General features: G+C 49.2%; 1 protein-coding gene across 1 annotated transcript; it reads right to left on the bottom strand.

Annotated features, from left to right (window-relative positions):
- Window positions 1-966: 966 nt before the first annotated feature.
- LOC133342040 (apolipoprotein C-III-like) lies at window positions 967-4,851 on the bottom strand. The gene is made up of 4 exons (XM_061550930.1): window positions 4,759-4,851; window positions 4,131-4,196; window positions 2,616-2,775; window positions 967-1,495 (listed from the first exon to the last, which is right to left on the bottom strand). The coding sequence occupies exons 2-4, from the start codon at window positions 4,183-4,185 to the stop codon at window positions 1,399-1,401; spliced, it is 312 nt and encodes a 103-aa protein (XP_061406914.1). The 5' UTR covers window positions 4,186-4,196; window positions 4,759-4,851; the 3' UTR covers window positions 967-1,398.
- Window positions 4,852-16,123: the final 11,272 nt, after the last annotated feature.

Genomic DNA, 16,123 nt, shown 5'->3' with positions numbered 1-16,123 from the left:
CTTTCTATTAACTCACTTTGTCTGCTGTTGTTGTCGTATCCTGAAATCTTGTAACTCAATTTTAACCCACTTCCCAATATGCTATCAACTGCAAACTCGGTATACTTATGTCATACTGATGACAATACTATATTCTATCATATAAAAACAAAATTGAAACATTATTTTTTATAAGTTATGTTTCGGCTTGGGTCTAATTGTCCACGGTCAACTGACGTTGGCTGTAATTGGCCACGGTCCCTTACGTTATGGCAAGTTTCAAGGCCACTTCCTGGAGTCGTGGAGTTCTGCCATTACTAGTACATTATATAAAAGCGTAGATTTGAAGTTTTCGTGACTGCAGGGATCCATACTCTTTGGTTCTTTCGGTAAAGTCACGTGGGTATAAAATAAAATAAATTTATTTTAAAATGAAATGAAAAATAAAATACATTTATTTTATTTTATACCTACGTGACTTTACCGAAAGAACCAAAGAGTATACATAAATGTGTTTTTAAAAACGTTTTTGTTAAATATTTCTTATCAATATTGCAGTGTAACCGTTGGGATAGATTGTAACGTTCCAATGCATTTCTTGGTACAGTAATTGCATACGGAAAATAAGAGCTGATTCTGGAGTGAAAATGTGTTTTCCTTGCTCCACCGCGTACTGCAAACGGATTTGCACACAATTTGCATGAAATCATTCGAATTATCTTTTCAACGTGTCATTTATGAATGTCCCAAGGACTTTACCATTTGACCCTTTTGTTTGAACCCTTTTGCATTAAGTTTGGTCAACAGAGCAAGTAACTGCAGCATTGAGGGGCGTTGCATGTTTTGTAGCAGATTCCACTGAAGCACTTAAGAGTGGATTTTGTTCTCGAGCACTGCTTGTGCTGCGAAAGCTGATCAATCTGTAAGCTTATGCAACAACAAAAACCCAACCTCGAGCCGCATTGGCATTGAACACAAACAGGCGCAAACATTTCAAACTTTATTAATAAACGATTACGTCCATGTGTCCGTGACCTAAATGAGTACAAATTGTAGAGACGTTTTAGAAATGTGTTTAATTAAAACATTCGCTCATTAGCGTGAAAGCTCAATGTTTGTTATAACGGATAACCGTACACTTTCGCAACAACAACAACAACATTGTATTTCTTCTTCTGGACTGTTTGTATGTTGGGTCCGAACCATATCCGTGCAGATGCTCGCATGCTTGCGAAACACGTGTCGACTGGGATCAAGGCTTTCCACTGGGGAAGAGTCAGGTGTCAAAAGACTTGCCTGCGTTCGTGTTTTCACCGTGTCGCTGTTACGTGGGTGCGTGCGTGCGTACATGAAAGCCGTGGTTGAGATGCGTGCTGCATTTGTGTGTGGGCATTGTGTAGTTTCAATGCGGTATCATCTCTACTGCTTGCCCAGTGTTGACCAGAACTCTGAGAGCTTGGAGAGGAAATCACGGCTGTACTGGGTCACAGCATCAGCACCATCCTTCAGTTGTTGTCTGGAAAATTAAGAGAATCATGGTCAGCGGCAGGGAAGGCAGAACACTGCAATTTTAACCAATCTTTGTGTATTTTTTTCTTTCATACTATTGTAAAGTGGGAGCCGACACCAGATTGCAGGGGTCTCGTCCTTTATTCCTTTCCTTCCATCCACACCTGTCCCCCAGCCGTCCCAATCTCGTTCCCGCCCAAGGCCCCTTCTTCCCGCCCGTTCTCTCCTTATATCTCCTCGATCACCCCTCCCACTAACCCATCTATTGGTGGGAATCCTTCCCCTGACACCCCTACACTATGATCCAAAAACACTTTTTCCCCAGATCCAGCAACCTCTGTTAATTCTCGACTATTAATAAAATCAGTGACGAGTCGTATCCGAACCCGTAGTATTTTTATTTTATCAGGTCAGGCCCGCTGAGCTGTACAGCTTTTTTTCAGAAGTGACCTGGCCACAAATGATAGCTCAACGAAGTTGTTTTTGCGGAAATTTGTAGCAGCCAAATACTCGAAACGCACGTTTCTAAGTGAGGAGGGAAAATCAGGGGGGACCCGAGGAAAAATCCTACATGACCACGGGGAAAACACGCAAACTCCAAATATACAGGCGTCACTGTCGGGATGGAACCCACGACCTCCTGTATACCATGCGAAGTAGTTAACACTCGACCTGTATAGCATGCGAAGTAGTTAACACTAGCCGCCTTCCCTTTAACAAACTCCATCACGAATGAGTTACCTGCTGCAGTGGGTGGATGGGTGTGAACACCTCACCAGCAGTGGAGGACACACAAGTGACCAGGGACGCTGCTGGCAATATTGCCCTCTTGTGTACCATGTTACCCGTAATGCTTACTAATAAATAGCACTTGGCCTGTAGGCTTGAAGGCGAATTAGGGAGGTGTGTGTGTGTGACAGGGCGTGTGCTCAGTCACTGCCGTCTCAGTCCGTCAACCCATGGCACCTGAGTCTGTCCCCGTGACCTCCTGCTAGCGGGCGTTATGACACTTCACGTGGCCTCTTAAGTGCACCTAGCCTGGCACAAGCATCGCGGTGATGTCACCGCCGCACTTAGTGGCGAATGACGGTTGTTGTTGTTGTTGCCCAGTGATTGAATCGACTTACCCGGCCTGCTGGGCGAGCTCGTTGTTCTGCACTTGGGTGATGCCCTCCTGTGCCTTGTCGGTCAGCGAGCGCATTAATGAGATCAGTAAGTCGCGCACCTGGCCCACCTGGTCAGGTTCTTCTGCCTGCACGTTCTCATCCCAGGCGTAGCGTGCCTCGGCTGCAGATGCACAGGCAGACAAAGACACCCCCCCCGCATCGCCTTAACAGACTGTTGGGGCAAGTGCTGTTGGCGAGTAGCACCTACGAAGAAGGTGTCGGCACGGCACGCGAAGGGAGTGGGTGGCCAGCACCACGCCCGGCCGCCTTTGTCTCCCCAGTGGTGATGTTTACACACCGCACCAGGTACTCATTTGAGGCCGAGTCGACCTAGGGAAGGCCCACCGGGACCGGTCCAGATATTTGTCACCGATGTTGGCCGTGAGCGGGAGTCGAACTCGGGTCCGCCGGGTTTCGGAGCGCGCAGAATTGCTTTTAGGAACTGCTTTTTTGTGTTTAGTGTTGTTGCCCTTCCCCGCACCTCCGTTTCGCACGGTTGGCTACGTACGGCGCAAAAGAAGTTCAACGTACATACGCACGCACACGCGCACAAGCGGAGCACGAGCGTCATGTGCCGGTCACGAGCGCACGCAACGCAACGCACGCGTGGCCACCACAGAGCTGACCAGACGTGGCCACCGATGGGCTCAATATTGGGCCAAATCCGCGGTGCGGTGTGGCCACAACGGCAGTCATCTCCCGCCCCGAGGCTGGGACCGAAAAGCCAAAAAATCACACGGGGCCCTGTTCAACAGCACCCGATTGGCAGCCACGGTCGGGGGCAATTGGTCCAACTGGTCTGCCCATCGTATCGTCCGTGAACTCGGAGCAGTGTGCGTACGCGTAATGCATCCGTAATAGATGAAGATTGTTTCGCAACCGCACTCACTCACGCGATGTCTGGCCCTCGCCTCGTGCACATGCGGACAATTATCACGCTCGTTTCAAATACACAAGAATCATTTACTGTCCCTCTTGTCAGTCCACTGCTGGGCTAAGGCCCTCCTCCTCCTCCTGACCGTGCCGGTTGTTGGACCATACTTCACCACGTCGGTCAGTGCGGGTTGGTGAAGTGAGAGTCGCGGATGGGGGAGGAGCGGGGGGGGGGTCATCCCGGGACCAGTTTAGATATCACTCGGTTTCGCTAAACGTTCGCCGTAGTCCAGGAATCAAACTCGGATCGGTCGGTTCACGGCGCAGTGGTTTCACCCAACCGCGTCGAAACACTCAACCACAAACAACATCCATTAATCCCCCGGTCGTTGGTTATTGCGCTGCCTTTGTAATCGAGGTTGCAACGTGAATGGAGAGTAGAGTTCTATACCAGCAGCCGATCGTGGGAGGGAGTGGGGGCGGTGGGGGTGGTGGTGGGGGTGCAGAGTGTCGAGCAGTGTGGTAACGAAATGCAATTGCGAGCGATGGCTTTGGTGGATCTGCTCGTCAAGAATTGGCGTGCGCCTCGTTTGGAGGACTCACCCCAGACGAACATGGACACGAGGACCACGGCCACGGCGACCACCTTCATCTGCATCTTGATCTGATCTGCAACAACAACAAAAACACAGCGAACGCCACTTAGTGAACACTCACACGACAACAGCAACAGCAGCAGCAGCCGCCATCGTTCGCCACCACGTGGCGTCGACGTCGCCGCAACGCTTGTGCCAGGCTAGGTGCATCTTTAGGCTGTCGCGTGAAGCGTCGCCGGATCGATGCTGCTGACAAGAGGTCACGGGGCAGAGCCAGGCGCTTTATGGGTTGACCGCCTGAAATGATCAGACAGATGCACCACCCGCGTCTGCCCCCACCAGTGCCACATGTGTGGAATGGAATTTTCGGTGCAAACAAAAGCGATTCGCGAACAGTAAGGGCAATCACATTGATTGCAAAAGTAACAAAAAAAATCATCAATACATGGCTCGCAACACAATCTAACAAAATGTTCCGTTGAGTTTCAGTAGAGCCCTTCTGCGCGGGTTATCAGCATCGATGAGAGGTGGCGCCGGCTTATGGGTGAGGTCGTCATCCAGCAGTGGATTGACCATGGCTGATGATGACGATGATGAGCAGAGGCCATCGGGAAGAACTTCGCGCTGTAACTCACCGAGGAGAGGGCCGGGGTGTGCGAGGTGTCTTGCGGACTTTATGAACGCAGCGCAAGAGTGAGTGACACGGACGCTGGGCTCCTGGTTTTATAATCGCGGGGCGAGGGAGGTCTGGGGTGGGTTGCGGCTGTAAAGGGGTTGACGAGGCCCTCTGACCCACCTCCTCCCCAACACAAGCCGTAAATCATCTGGAAAGCACCCAGCACACCCCCCACTGTGTATAGAAGAGGCTGTAAACCCGAATTACCATTGGGGTTATATTTTCTTAAAAGACCACCGTATATTATAACATTTGGTTAAAATTTAACCGTCCTGTAACATGATGTTGTCTGTCTTTTTACGCAGTCGCGCAATCCACAATAATAACGTTGCACGACGAGTCAGCATCGCCGTCATTCTCACGGCCCTGCCTTGGGTCTCTCTGCTGCTGAGGCTGTGCGAGCGCGTGTCTCTACATCGCTGCCACGGTGGTGGCGGCAGTGATAGTGGTGGTGGCGGTGGTGGTGGCGGTGGTGGTGGCCCCAGTGATAGTGGTGGTGGTGTGGTGGCGGTGACGGTGGTGTGGTGGCGGCAGTGATAGTGGTGGTGGCGGTGGTGTGGCGGCGGTGGTGGTGGTGGCGGTAGTGGCGGTGGTGGTGGTTGTGGTGGTGGTGGTGGCGGCAGTGATAGTGGTGTGGTGGCGGTGGTGTGGCGGCGGTGGGGGTGGTGGTGGCGGTGGTGGCGGTGGTGGCAGTGGTGGTGGTGGCGGCAGTGATAGTGGTGGTGGCGGTAGTGGTGGTAGTGGTGGCGGTGATGGTGGTGGCGGTGGTGGCGGCGGTAGTGGTGGTGGCGGCCGTGGTAATGGTGGCGGTAGTGGTGGTGGTGGTAGCGGTGGTGGCGGTAACGGTGGTGGTTGCGGTGGTGGTGGTGGTGGCGGTGGTGGCGGTGGTAACGGTGGCGGTAACGGTGGTGGTAGTGGCAGCGGTGATGGTGGCGGCAGTGGTAGCGGCGGTAGCAGTGGTGGTGGCAGTGGTAACAGTGGAGTTGGTGGTGGTGGCAGTGGTGGTGGTGGCGGTGGTGGCAGTGGTGGCGGCGGTTGTGGTGGTAAGAGCCCACAGCATTGAGATGTGGCACCAAGAAGGTGGCTTGATTTCTAAAGCTACCGGCTACTTCGACTTCTCCAGACTCACACTGGCCGTTTCCCAAACAACAGCCGTGATTGTGCTCATTAAGCCAAGGCGCATGGCCCATTATTGGGGTAAACAGATTGGCTGCAAGGGCACTTGCCTCCTGCCGTGATCCATCAGTCGTTTCGTTTCGCACAGCGTGAGGTGCGCACATCTAAATCACCCCTGAATGTGAAATCTCATCGCACCTCCGAAGCTAAGCTGGATTAAGCCATGTTAGTTTTCTGGACGGGAGTCTGGTTGAGAATGGCATGTGTTGTAGGCTGCTATTGTTAAGTAGCTAGGAGATGAGGTACAGGGATGGATACGTTAATCAATCTGGATACTTGAGTTCCGTCTGTTTGGAGCCTTGAGTGACATCTGTGAAAAAAATTGCTTTATAGCTCGTCGGATTCCTCCAGTATACATACAGATGACGATTCAGAATCTTACCCTCTCCAATGAGTGGGCTTTCTCAGGATGCTCCGGCTTTCTTCGCACATGCCAAACACTCATTCATAAAATTCGCCCAATGACACAATTCAGAACCTTCCTGAACAACAACAACAACAAAAAGTATTGATACTCAGCAAGGCTTTCCTAGGTGAACAAAGTTCATTGTTGTGGCCTCCCCATAGCCAACGCGCCTTTGCATCAAAGTGTAGTGCCATGGGAGGGGAGGGGCTGCTGGGGGGCTCCGGGACCCTGGGCGGCCCAGGCGCTTAAGCCCCTTGGCGCCACCAACGGGGGGGGGGGGGGCTGTGTGTGCTCTGTGGGATATCTGGGGGCGCACACGGTCCCACCCCTCGTTGGGGACTAGGCATAAAAGGAGAGCTCCCTGGACGATCAGGGCCAGTTGTAGCTCAAGACCCAAGACCCAAGACCAGCCATCTGAGGACCCTGGGACGCTGTGAGGGCCAGTGGTGGGACTCTGGAACTCCCGGCTCTACGTCCTTGTGAGGGCGAGTTCCAGAGCGTAGCCAGAGTAGTGTATCGAGGCTGTGTACCTAGGCTGTGTACCTGGGCTGTAACAGAGTATCAGGACTGTTGGAGTGCTGTTGGATTGTAATAAAGAAGTTACCTCTACAAGTGTCTCTGGAACCCATTACAAAAGTAACCACGAACAGGATGGGAATGGCAACACTTCGTGTTGGGAGTGCTTTATTAAATACACGATGGACTGTCCAGAAGTTTTGATGTGTCGTCGTTCTCCTCACCTGCTAACACAAACACATCCTTGCATATCAGTGTAGAGACCGAGAGCAAACAGGGCACACACCGTCCTCGGCAAGACTGTGATTGTGCAGCAGCTCATATCGTTCCTGGATAGGGTTCGTTTGATAAACTCTGACCTCGACGAGCAAACGTTTACATCGGGGTGAGCTGGCGTGACAGTGATCGCGCTATGGTGCCAGTCCTATTGGTCAGAAGTCCACCTGAGGTCTGAGATTGTTTTGGGTGAGCACGCAGAGGCCACGGTGCGTGCGTCTACCGATTCGAGGGGTATCTGTTCCTTCTGGCCCCATATCTCTGATTTGCCGGAGGGTTGTGCAACATAAACCCCCGCACGACTCGTGATCCTTCCACGGTCGAGCTCTCAGAAAAAAAGTGACCACTTTTAACCTGCGAGCTGTTCGCCGATGGATGTGTGATTTTATCGGATTTAGGATTTACACAACCCATCCATCATTGACGGACACATTGACAGCTGTACACGTGGAGTTGATACAATCTTCTTCACTAGCCTTTTGCCCGTCCAAGGACCAGGTGTATTGCAGTCAATCTGAAACTTGCAAGTGAAAAGCAGACCGCTACGTGATATATTCATTTCATATTCTTAGGTTTTTTTCGGTAAAGTCACGTAAGTAAAACATAAAAAATTAATAAAAATAAAATTAAATAAAGATCACGACGTTTAGGAGGCATATATTCATTTCATTAACGCGTGTGCAATTCGTAAGGGCGCGGTGACACAGACCTATTTCATTTACAGGTTATAATCCCTTGTTCATGATGACGTCCTTTTTACTTTGATGTCTCAACAGCGTGACGGAGACCGCGTGACGTGAGGGTTCTGCCTTTGTAGTGAGGGTTGTAAGTTGACGCCGAGGAGGGGGGAGGAGGCGCCTCGCCCCCCCCATGTGGAGTGACGCCAGCCGCTAATTATTATGAATGGGGGGGGGGGGGGGTGTCCATTTGGAAGACGTCACCTGTTAATGATTATTAATGACGGGGGCTGTTCGATATGGAGTGACGTCACCTGTTCATGATTATTAATGAGGGGGGCTGGTCGCTGTGAAGTGACGTCACGAGCGTTAAGGACACTGGGTGATTGTAGTAGGTATTTGTGTGGCTGATGTAGATGCAGAGCAACAACAACAATTTAACATTCAGGTGGTTAAACCAGACAACCGCGTCAGCAGCAGCGGAGTGTCATTGCTGTCACGTCTCCTTCATATTTTTCAATCGGGAATTGCGTTGTTATACGCTGCATGGTCTGTTCTGGATGGCCACAGGCTCACACTGGAGAGTTCCATTTGTGCATCACGTATCCTCATCTGCCACGGTTTGTGCAGCGGATGCGGTTTCGGGTGACCATGAGCTTCGTGGAAGATACAAACCCAGGGAACCTCTGCTTTGGGTTTTTCACGAAGTTTCTGAGTTTTTTTTAACTCCATTCAGCTCTCATCGGGGTTGAGCTCGCATAGTTGAAGGTTCACCGCATGGGTCCACACAAGGGCTTGCGTGACTTCAAGCAATGACGAGGGACACTATTGAGGCCCTGATGAATGGGAAGCCGACTGTTTTCCTCGATTCGCAGGAATTTCCCGGAAGGTTTCAGCGTTGCGGCGGATAGGTGGGCGAGAGATTTGTAACGGCAAGTGCAGCCAGCGTGTTGGGTCGACTTCATGGTTCCAGCGATACACCCCGGTGCAGTGTTCAACAGGTGGAGTGGTGACCACTTCTGGTCCATACTGGTGCCACAGCACTGGGCTACAGCGCACACAAGGGCCATCGTTGACGTCCGCGGCACTGGTGCCGATGCTCTGCAGCTTGCGCTTGACAGTTTCTGGACCGGCTTGACCCTTACTAATAGGGGTTTTCCCCTTTTTTCTGGCAACAAAACTGACACCTTTTGCAAGGAATCATGCTTACACTAACCACAATACTTGCAGTCAAATGCAAACAAAAAACAATACTCTGATAATTTATGCATTGTCTTTGAAACTGATTGGTCCACACCAGAGACAGCTTTCTTTAGAGCCTAGTCTCATATGGTGTTCGACCAGATGACGCCAAAAGGCGCACAGTTCAAAGACAACGCACTACCAGAGTAATGAGAGCTCGGGGTGAGCAGCTACATCATGGGAGCTCCTATGCCAGTACCAAAATATACTAATAGGGTTTTTCCCCTTTTTTTCTGGCAACAAAACTGACACCTTTAGTATATTTTGGTACTGGCAAAGGAGGTCCCATGATGTAGCGTGATCCTTCCTTTTGGTCTTGGCCGCTACCTTTCTCAGGTGGTCGTAGAAGGTTGGCGTAGGGTCCAGCTTCACTCCGATATGCGGCAGCTTGGAGTGGGGTCGTGTCGCACAGAGTTGCCGCAGAAGATCACTTTCAGAGTGTGCCTGGTACTCCTGTTATGAAGATGAAATGCAGTGACTGTTGTTTTGTGAGGATTTGGCTTGAGCCTCAATTTCCAGAAATATTCCCTCGTGGTGTTTAGGCCTTGGTTCAGAGATGATTCAATGTTGTGGAAAGTGGCTCTTTGCTTTGCCAGAGCAAGGTCATCCGCATTTAAACATTTGCATAACCCGGTTGATGGCATATCACTCATGTGGACATTGAAGAGCGTTTGCGCAAATACTGAACCTTGTGGAAATCCATTGTTGATGAACCAGAGCGAACTGGATCTGTTGTTGCCAAAATAAAGATGCAGTCGCCAATTGCTCAGCATCGTCCACATCAGACGTATTATTTCGAGGCAGCGAATGGTCATTGCAAGCTTTAGCATCAAGCCCTTAATCCAGACGGTGTCGTAGGCCAATGACAAATCCGTAAAGGCTGCGTCGGTCTTGGATTTCTTCTGGAATCCGGCCTCGATGTGTGTCGCAAGGGCCAAAATTGTTCACAGCAGCTGTGTCCAAGCAGGAATCCTGTTGTTTTTCACGGATCCCTGCCTCTAAGAAGGGGCTGATTCCCTGGAGGATGATGCGTTCCAGGAGTTTATTGGTCGTGCACAGGAGTTATATCGGCCTATAGCTTCTCGGTCATCGGTTGGATTGCCCGGTTTTGGTATGGCAATGACCATCACCTCCTGCCATGCTTTTGGGATGTACAGTTTTGCCAGCCATTGGAGTCCCCTAGTGCCTCATTCATGGAATAATTCTGGGGGGGGGGGGGGGGGGGAGTGATAATATCTCTGCCAGCAGCCTTGCATTTCTTTATTGCAGCCAGATCCTCCCTCACATCCTCTGTGCTGATGATGGTGGGGTCTTGTGAAGAAATTAAGGCATTGTCTGGTGTAATTAGCGATGGATTTCTCGCTTGGTGTTTTTTGTCGAGCAGTCCTTTGTGTTCTCCACTAGTTTGGAGTCTACAGAGTTGGGTAGGACTCTCGCGGTCTTGTCTTAAATTGGGTTAGCAGCACCCAGGCGTCGTAGTAGGTCCCAGGCACGGCGGTTGGAGTGTGTGAAGTCCAGGGCCTTCAACGTACTCAATCCACCGCTGCCATCTGGCTGAGTCTAAAGATTCTAACAGGGCCTTTCCAACCTGTGGGTTGCCCGACTGGTTATACTGTTGGAGCAGGTCCTAGTTCTCTTTTATCCAGCACGGAGTGGATTTTTTCCAGAAGCCCCGGGGGATGCTATTCTTGGCGGCTGCAGTAAGGAGGCCAACAAAATGGTGATAGCATTCCGGTGTCACGGGAATTCGACTCACCACTCTCTATGGCCTCCTTATCGTGTTTCCAGTCAGATTCTAGCAGGTTCCATCGTGTTAATCGTCTTGACACAATTACGGGGATTTCGATGCCGATGTGGGTGACGATGGACCTATGTTGACTTCCAGGGAAGCTTGGAAGTATTTTGCAGGATGCGTGAAGTGTGCTCCCACTCTGATGTGTGGGAATGAAGGTGAGGGTTGTAGTCGCGTTGCCAACGAGCAGAGTAGAAGGTTGCTTGCTGCTTGTGATCTAAAACCAGGAACGAACAGATCTTTGGCAGACATCCAATCAGTGAGGTCGTCGCCGTCGGCCTGATTTACTGCATAGCCTCACATAGTATGGTGGCTGTGAATATTGATGCACTTGGGAGTGCTGGCTTTGGCCATTTAAAGGTTTTTGTACACGTTGATGATGTGCAGCTCCTCTATCTTCATGTTGGTGGCTTCTTTTTCAGTTGGTGGGAAGGTGTATAACTCTGTTCTGGTGATCTTCATGTCAATGGAAAATCCATATTTTTGGTGGTAGTGACTCATCATGAAGTTGTATCCATGGGTCTGGACGCGACTGGCATGTAGGACATCCCAGACGTGGATTTCTTGGAGCGTTAGGACATCAAAGTGATGTGTGTTCGTTATGTTCGAGAGATACTAGCACTAACTGAACATTGAGGAGTCCCTCAATGTTTAGTTAGAGGATCCTTGTCCCAGGGCCTATCTGGTACGTTGTTTGGCCCTGAACGGGGCCATTGGCATGGCTTGTATTGTTGTTCTGGAGACCAGGAGGTCGATGATCGATGTTCGGTCTTCGCGTTGATGCCATTAAATCTTGATTTAAATATTTCGTGACTGCAGGGATTCATATTATTTCACGACGTTTCGACTGCAACACAAGCAATCATCATCAGGTGTGTTGCATTCAAAGCATCGTGATAATTTTTATTGTTTTATATTAATATTATTTTATTATTTCCCTTCCACGTGACTTTACCGAATGAACCAATAATTTGATGCCATTAGTCGTGATTTCTCACTTAACAGCGTGGGTCGCGTGAAGGCTGCCATCTTCCACTCCAGTTGATATATTTACTGCTGGCAGAGGACACCTACAGCCCTGCCATCCTCATTAATGTCAGTAACGTTTGAAAAGACGTGGCAATACATGTGCCACTTCCACAGTAAATTGTAATCATGATCCGCATAATGATGTGCAGTTTCTTTGTCAGTCAATTTCAAGATTAAGGTCTCCCCACACCTGTTAGGTGCGGGGGATGTTTTGGTCATAATTTACCACGCTGTTCAGTCCGTGTTGGTGAAGGTTAGGTAAGGGGCCATGATCGGTTTGGATATCACTCACCACTGATTTCGATTTAAAGCTTTCGTGACTGCAGGGATTCATCTTCTTGGTTCTTTCGGTAAAGTCACGTAGAAGGGAAGTAATAAAATAATAAAAATAAAACATAATAAAATTATTCTCACGACGTCTCGGCCACAACGCAAGCAGCCGTCCTCAGGTGAAAACCGAAGGACGGCTGCTTGCGTTGTGGCCGAAACGTCGTGAGAATTATTTTATTATGTTTTATTTTTATTATTTTATTACTTCCCTTCTACGTGACTTTACCGAAAGAACCAAGAAGACTCACCACTGATGTTAGAGACGGCTGGGAATTTAAAGTCAGGTCCCCGGGTTCGTGGCGAAGTGTGTACACCACTGTGCTTCTGCTCCGCCTGATCCATGTGATAAAGCGCGACGTTATGAATCATAAAAACAAGCAAAGAGATGTTGCGTCTCTTTTGAACTTTGCTGGGTGTAATTTAGAGGACGTGGGATTTGTGTTATCATTCATACCGGAAAACAAAGGAGTGGCTCTCACAAATAATGACCGTAAATGCCCCCTTTAGAATGCACGTCATAATTTTGTAATTCATCACAGAAACTGCCACTGGGTGCCTGATGGCAATGGATCCACGTCAACGTATTCAGTGGCCAAATTCGCTAAGTTGGACACGAAAAAAAGCCGAAATAACCACTGGTGACGCGCATGTTCTAAGACCACCGTGGATTGCCTGTGCATGAGCCATGGGCGTGCATGCGTGTGTGTGTGCATGCATTCCCGTGTGCATGTGTGTGTGTGTGTTTACAACATTCATGTGGCCGGGGCCAGCGTGGCAGCTCAAAGTACAGAGATAACGCTCCGACGCGGCTTGACCTTTGGAAGGCTTTGCACCACAACGACCAGAGCAAACTGTGTGTGCCCGTGCGTGTGCTTACACAGCCACGCGTTGTGCGGGATGTGGGGGCATGCGGTGGGCATCCTTGAGAAGAAGGGTGATGGTGCGGAATGTGCTCCAGTTCTTTCCCAAAAAAACTAAACTAAAACAAGTTCTAGATTTGAAACTTTCGTGACTGCAAGGATTCATATTCTTAGGTTTTGTCGGTAAATTCACGTAGGTAAGAAATTAAAATAAAAGTAAAATTAAAAATAAAATAAAAATCACGACGTTTCGGAGGCAACACAAGCTTCCGTCTTCAGGTGGAACCGTCCCAGCACGATAGCTGTAGCTCTCACTTGATACAGCAGTCGTGCTGTGACGGTTCCACCTGAAGACGGAAGCTTGTGTTGCCTCCGAAACGTCGTGATTTTTATTTAATTTATATTTTACTTTAATACATTTTAATTTTTTTACCTATGTGACTTTACCGAAAAAACCTAAGAATATGAATATAAAACAAGTTCGCTATCGATACCCCGCTCTCGATAATACGCAGAGTTGAAGGTTTGAACTCTGTTTTGTTCGAAGCGCGCGAGAACTCCAGATACCGTGATAATATAATCTCATTCGCAAAGGTGCCCTTAATTCTGATAATTATTTGTTATAAAACTCCCCTTTTAAGTATTTTCCTCATGTTAATAATATTATTAGTATTACACTTATTCGCATTTTGTAAATCCAGGTGTAAAATAATTTAATTAAATGATACTTCATCTTACTTAGTATACTGATGATACTTCAGTAACACACCCCCCCTTATAACATGCATGTCTATGGGAAACAGGCTTCATACAGCGCGACTCGACTTACGCGCTGTTTTTCAGGAATGCATGTCACGCGTTATGCTCGGGACGCATGTTACAGCATAGATACATATTACTCCCATTTAATAATTTGCGATGTTATTTTAGAATTTGGAAAATTCTCACCCTGACGCTGGCACCAAATGGCCCACCCTTGCAAATGCCATCACGGCAATCTCGAACGTCCACTGTGAATCAGACGGCGCGTGGTGTCACCGCAGCTCTTACACGCGCGGGAATAACCAGGGCAAGCCGCTGGATTCGAACCGTGAACCTCTGCAACAAGGACAAGCGGCGGACACTATCGCTGGGCTCCGCGTCTCCGCCGAAAACAAATCTCCTCGATATTGAGCCGCCAGGAGAGTATTGATACTCAGTTGGAGCTGGGCGAGATGAACGATTGGCATTAAAATATAACAAGGAGGTGTGAGTATTTGTCCGCGTCTTGCTTGTGATAATATCATATTCAGTGAGATACATTTTATTTCGAAATCCATCGTATGGATCAACAAATGGACAATGTTGAAAGCCAATATTAATAACGAGCTACGGCGGTACCGTCTCACCACCGTGTGGTATTTACAAAGGTAGGCCCACTGTCGGTTAAGCAAAAAAAACACAAGTGTTTGCGCCATTCTCATAGCACAAAGGGTTGTACGAAAGTGGCAGCATTATGCGTCCTAAGCTCTAGAGAACATTTACGACTTGACTCTGCTGTAGTAGAATTCGCTGGCACGGTGACAAATGGCAGACTGATGGGGCGGCGAGCGACACGTAGGTGGGCCAGACCACACGAGTGTGTGAGTGATTTTGTAAGGGAGTGAGTGACTTAGTGGGAGGTTAGTGGGTGAGGGAGTGAGTGGATTATTGAGTGAGTGGTTCGGTGAGTGAGTGACTGAGTGGATAGGTTAGGGGGTGAAGGGAGTCAGTGGGTGAGTGAGTGAGTGAATGGCTCTGTGAGTGGCTGGGTGCGTGAGTGGGTGAGTGAATAGCTGAGTGAGTGAGTGGTTGGGTGCGTGAGGGAGTGAGTGGCTGGGTGGGTGAGTTAATGGCTCTGTGAGTGAGTGACTGGGTGGCTGGATGAGTGGCTGGGTGGGTGAGTGAATGGCTCTGCGAGTGAGTGAGTGAGTGGATGGGTGGGTTAGTGAATGGTTCTGCGAGTGAGTGGCTGGGTGAGTGAATGGCTGGTTGGGTGAGTGAACAACTCTGTGAGTGAGTGAGTGGCTGGGTGAGTTTGTGAGTAGATGTGCCAGACTGCAGGGATCGTATCTCGATGTCATCTCTGCGATCCACGTGCGCTGCCAACCAGGGGAGTTGATGGCGACTGGCGTAGGTGGAAACTGGTACCGCGCACATCTTAAAACTATTAAACACACGTTTTTTATGTTTAACTCTTATTTTTATCTTAATAGGTAAAGCCCACTGAGCTGTACAGCTCTTTTTCAGAAGAGACCTGGCCACGAATGATAGCTCAACGAAGTGGCTTATCGTGTAGACATTTATAGCAGCCAAATTCTCTAAACGCGTATTGTTGATTGTAAATGTGGAGGGGGAAACCCGGAGGACCCGGAGAAAAATCCACGCGACCACGGGGAGAGAGAGACACGCAAACTCCAAATATACAGCAGGCGTCAGGGTTGGGATCGAACCCACGGACCTCCTGTATACCAGGCGAGGGAGTTAACATCTCGTCATCTTGGCGCCCTCATATCGGCCAGATAGGACGGTGCTGATCGGTGTAAGAGTTACAAAGCCGTGCCCAGCTTGCAATCGATCCACCGTGAGACTGGAAGCCTGTCCAGCTCTTCACAATGATTCACGACTCCGATGTCATCACACTCCTGCTGCTTCTGCACTCGAACTGACAGGAGGGCAGGATGGTGAACAGCACACACGACTGAAGATGCTGTTACAATCGTCCACACGCAACTGGTGATGAACGCATGGACCAATGTCTTGGACACATCCAGTTAAAAGTGGAGTCATGGGCAAACATCTTTAAAACATCAATATTAGTTTGGTGATGATGAACCAAACATCTTTTTTTATATATATAAATCCAAAGCAATATGATGATTTGAAAAATATGACTCGGCCATCATTCAATTGTTGTCTCTAACGAGCTACCACAGCCGAGCAATATGTATGTTGAACTTCTTTCGCACCGTACGTAGTTGGCCAACCCCCGCTAATGGGAG

Source organism: Lethenteron reissneri, chromosome 13, assembly GCF_015708825.2.
Source record: "Lethenteron reissneri isolate LAM-NWPU_2019-01 chromosome 13, ASM1570882v1, whole genome shotgun sequence".
In the NCBI taxonomy this organism is placed as follows: domain Eukaryota; kingdom Metazoa; phylum Chordata; class Hyperoartia; order Petromyzontiformes; family Petromyzontidae; genus Lethenteron; species Lethenteron reissneri.
The sequence above is the reverse complement of the archived record's forward strand: the minus strand, read 5'-3'. Positions and strand labels throughout refer to the sequence as shown.

Excerpts from the sequence above, each read along its gene's own strand:
- LOC133342040 (XM_061550930.1), bottom strand. The coding sequence starts at position 4,185 with ATGCAGATGAAGGTGGTCGCCGTGGCCGTGGTCCTCGTGTCCATGTTC. Across the intron at positions 2,776-4,130 it reads CGTGTCCATGTTCGTCTGGG|CCGAGGCACGCTACGCCTGG; the intron begins GTGAGTCCTCCA and ends GTGCATCTGCAG. Across the intron at positions 1,496-2,615 it reads GAGCTCGCCCAGCAGGCCGG|ACAACAACTGAAGGATGGTG; the intron begins GTAAGTCGATTC and ends TTAATTTTCCAG.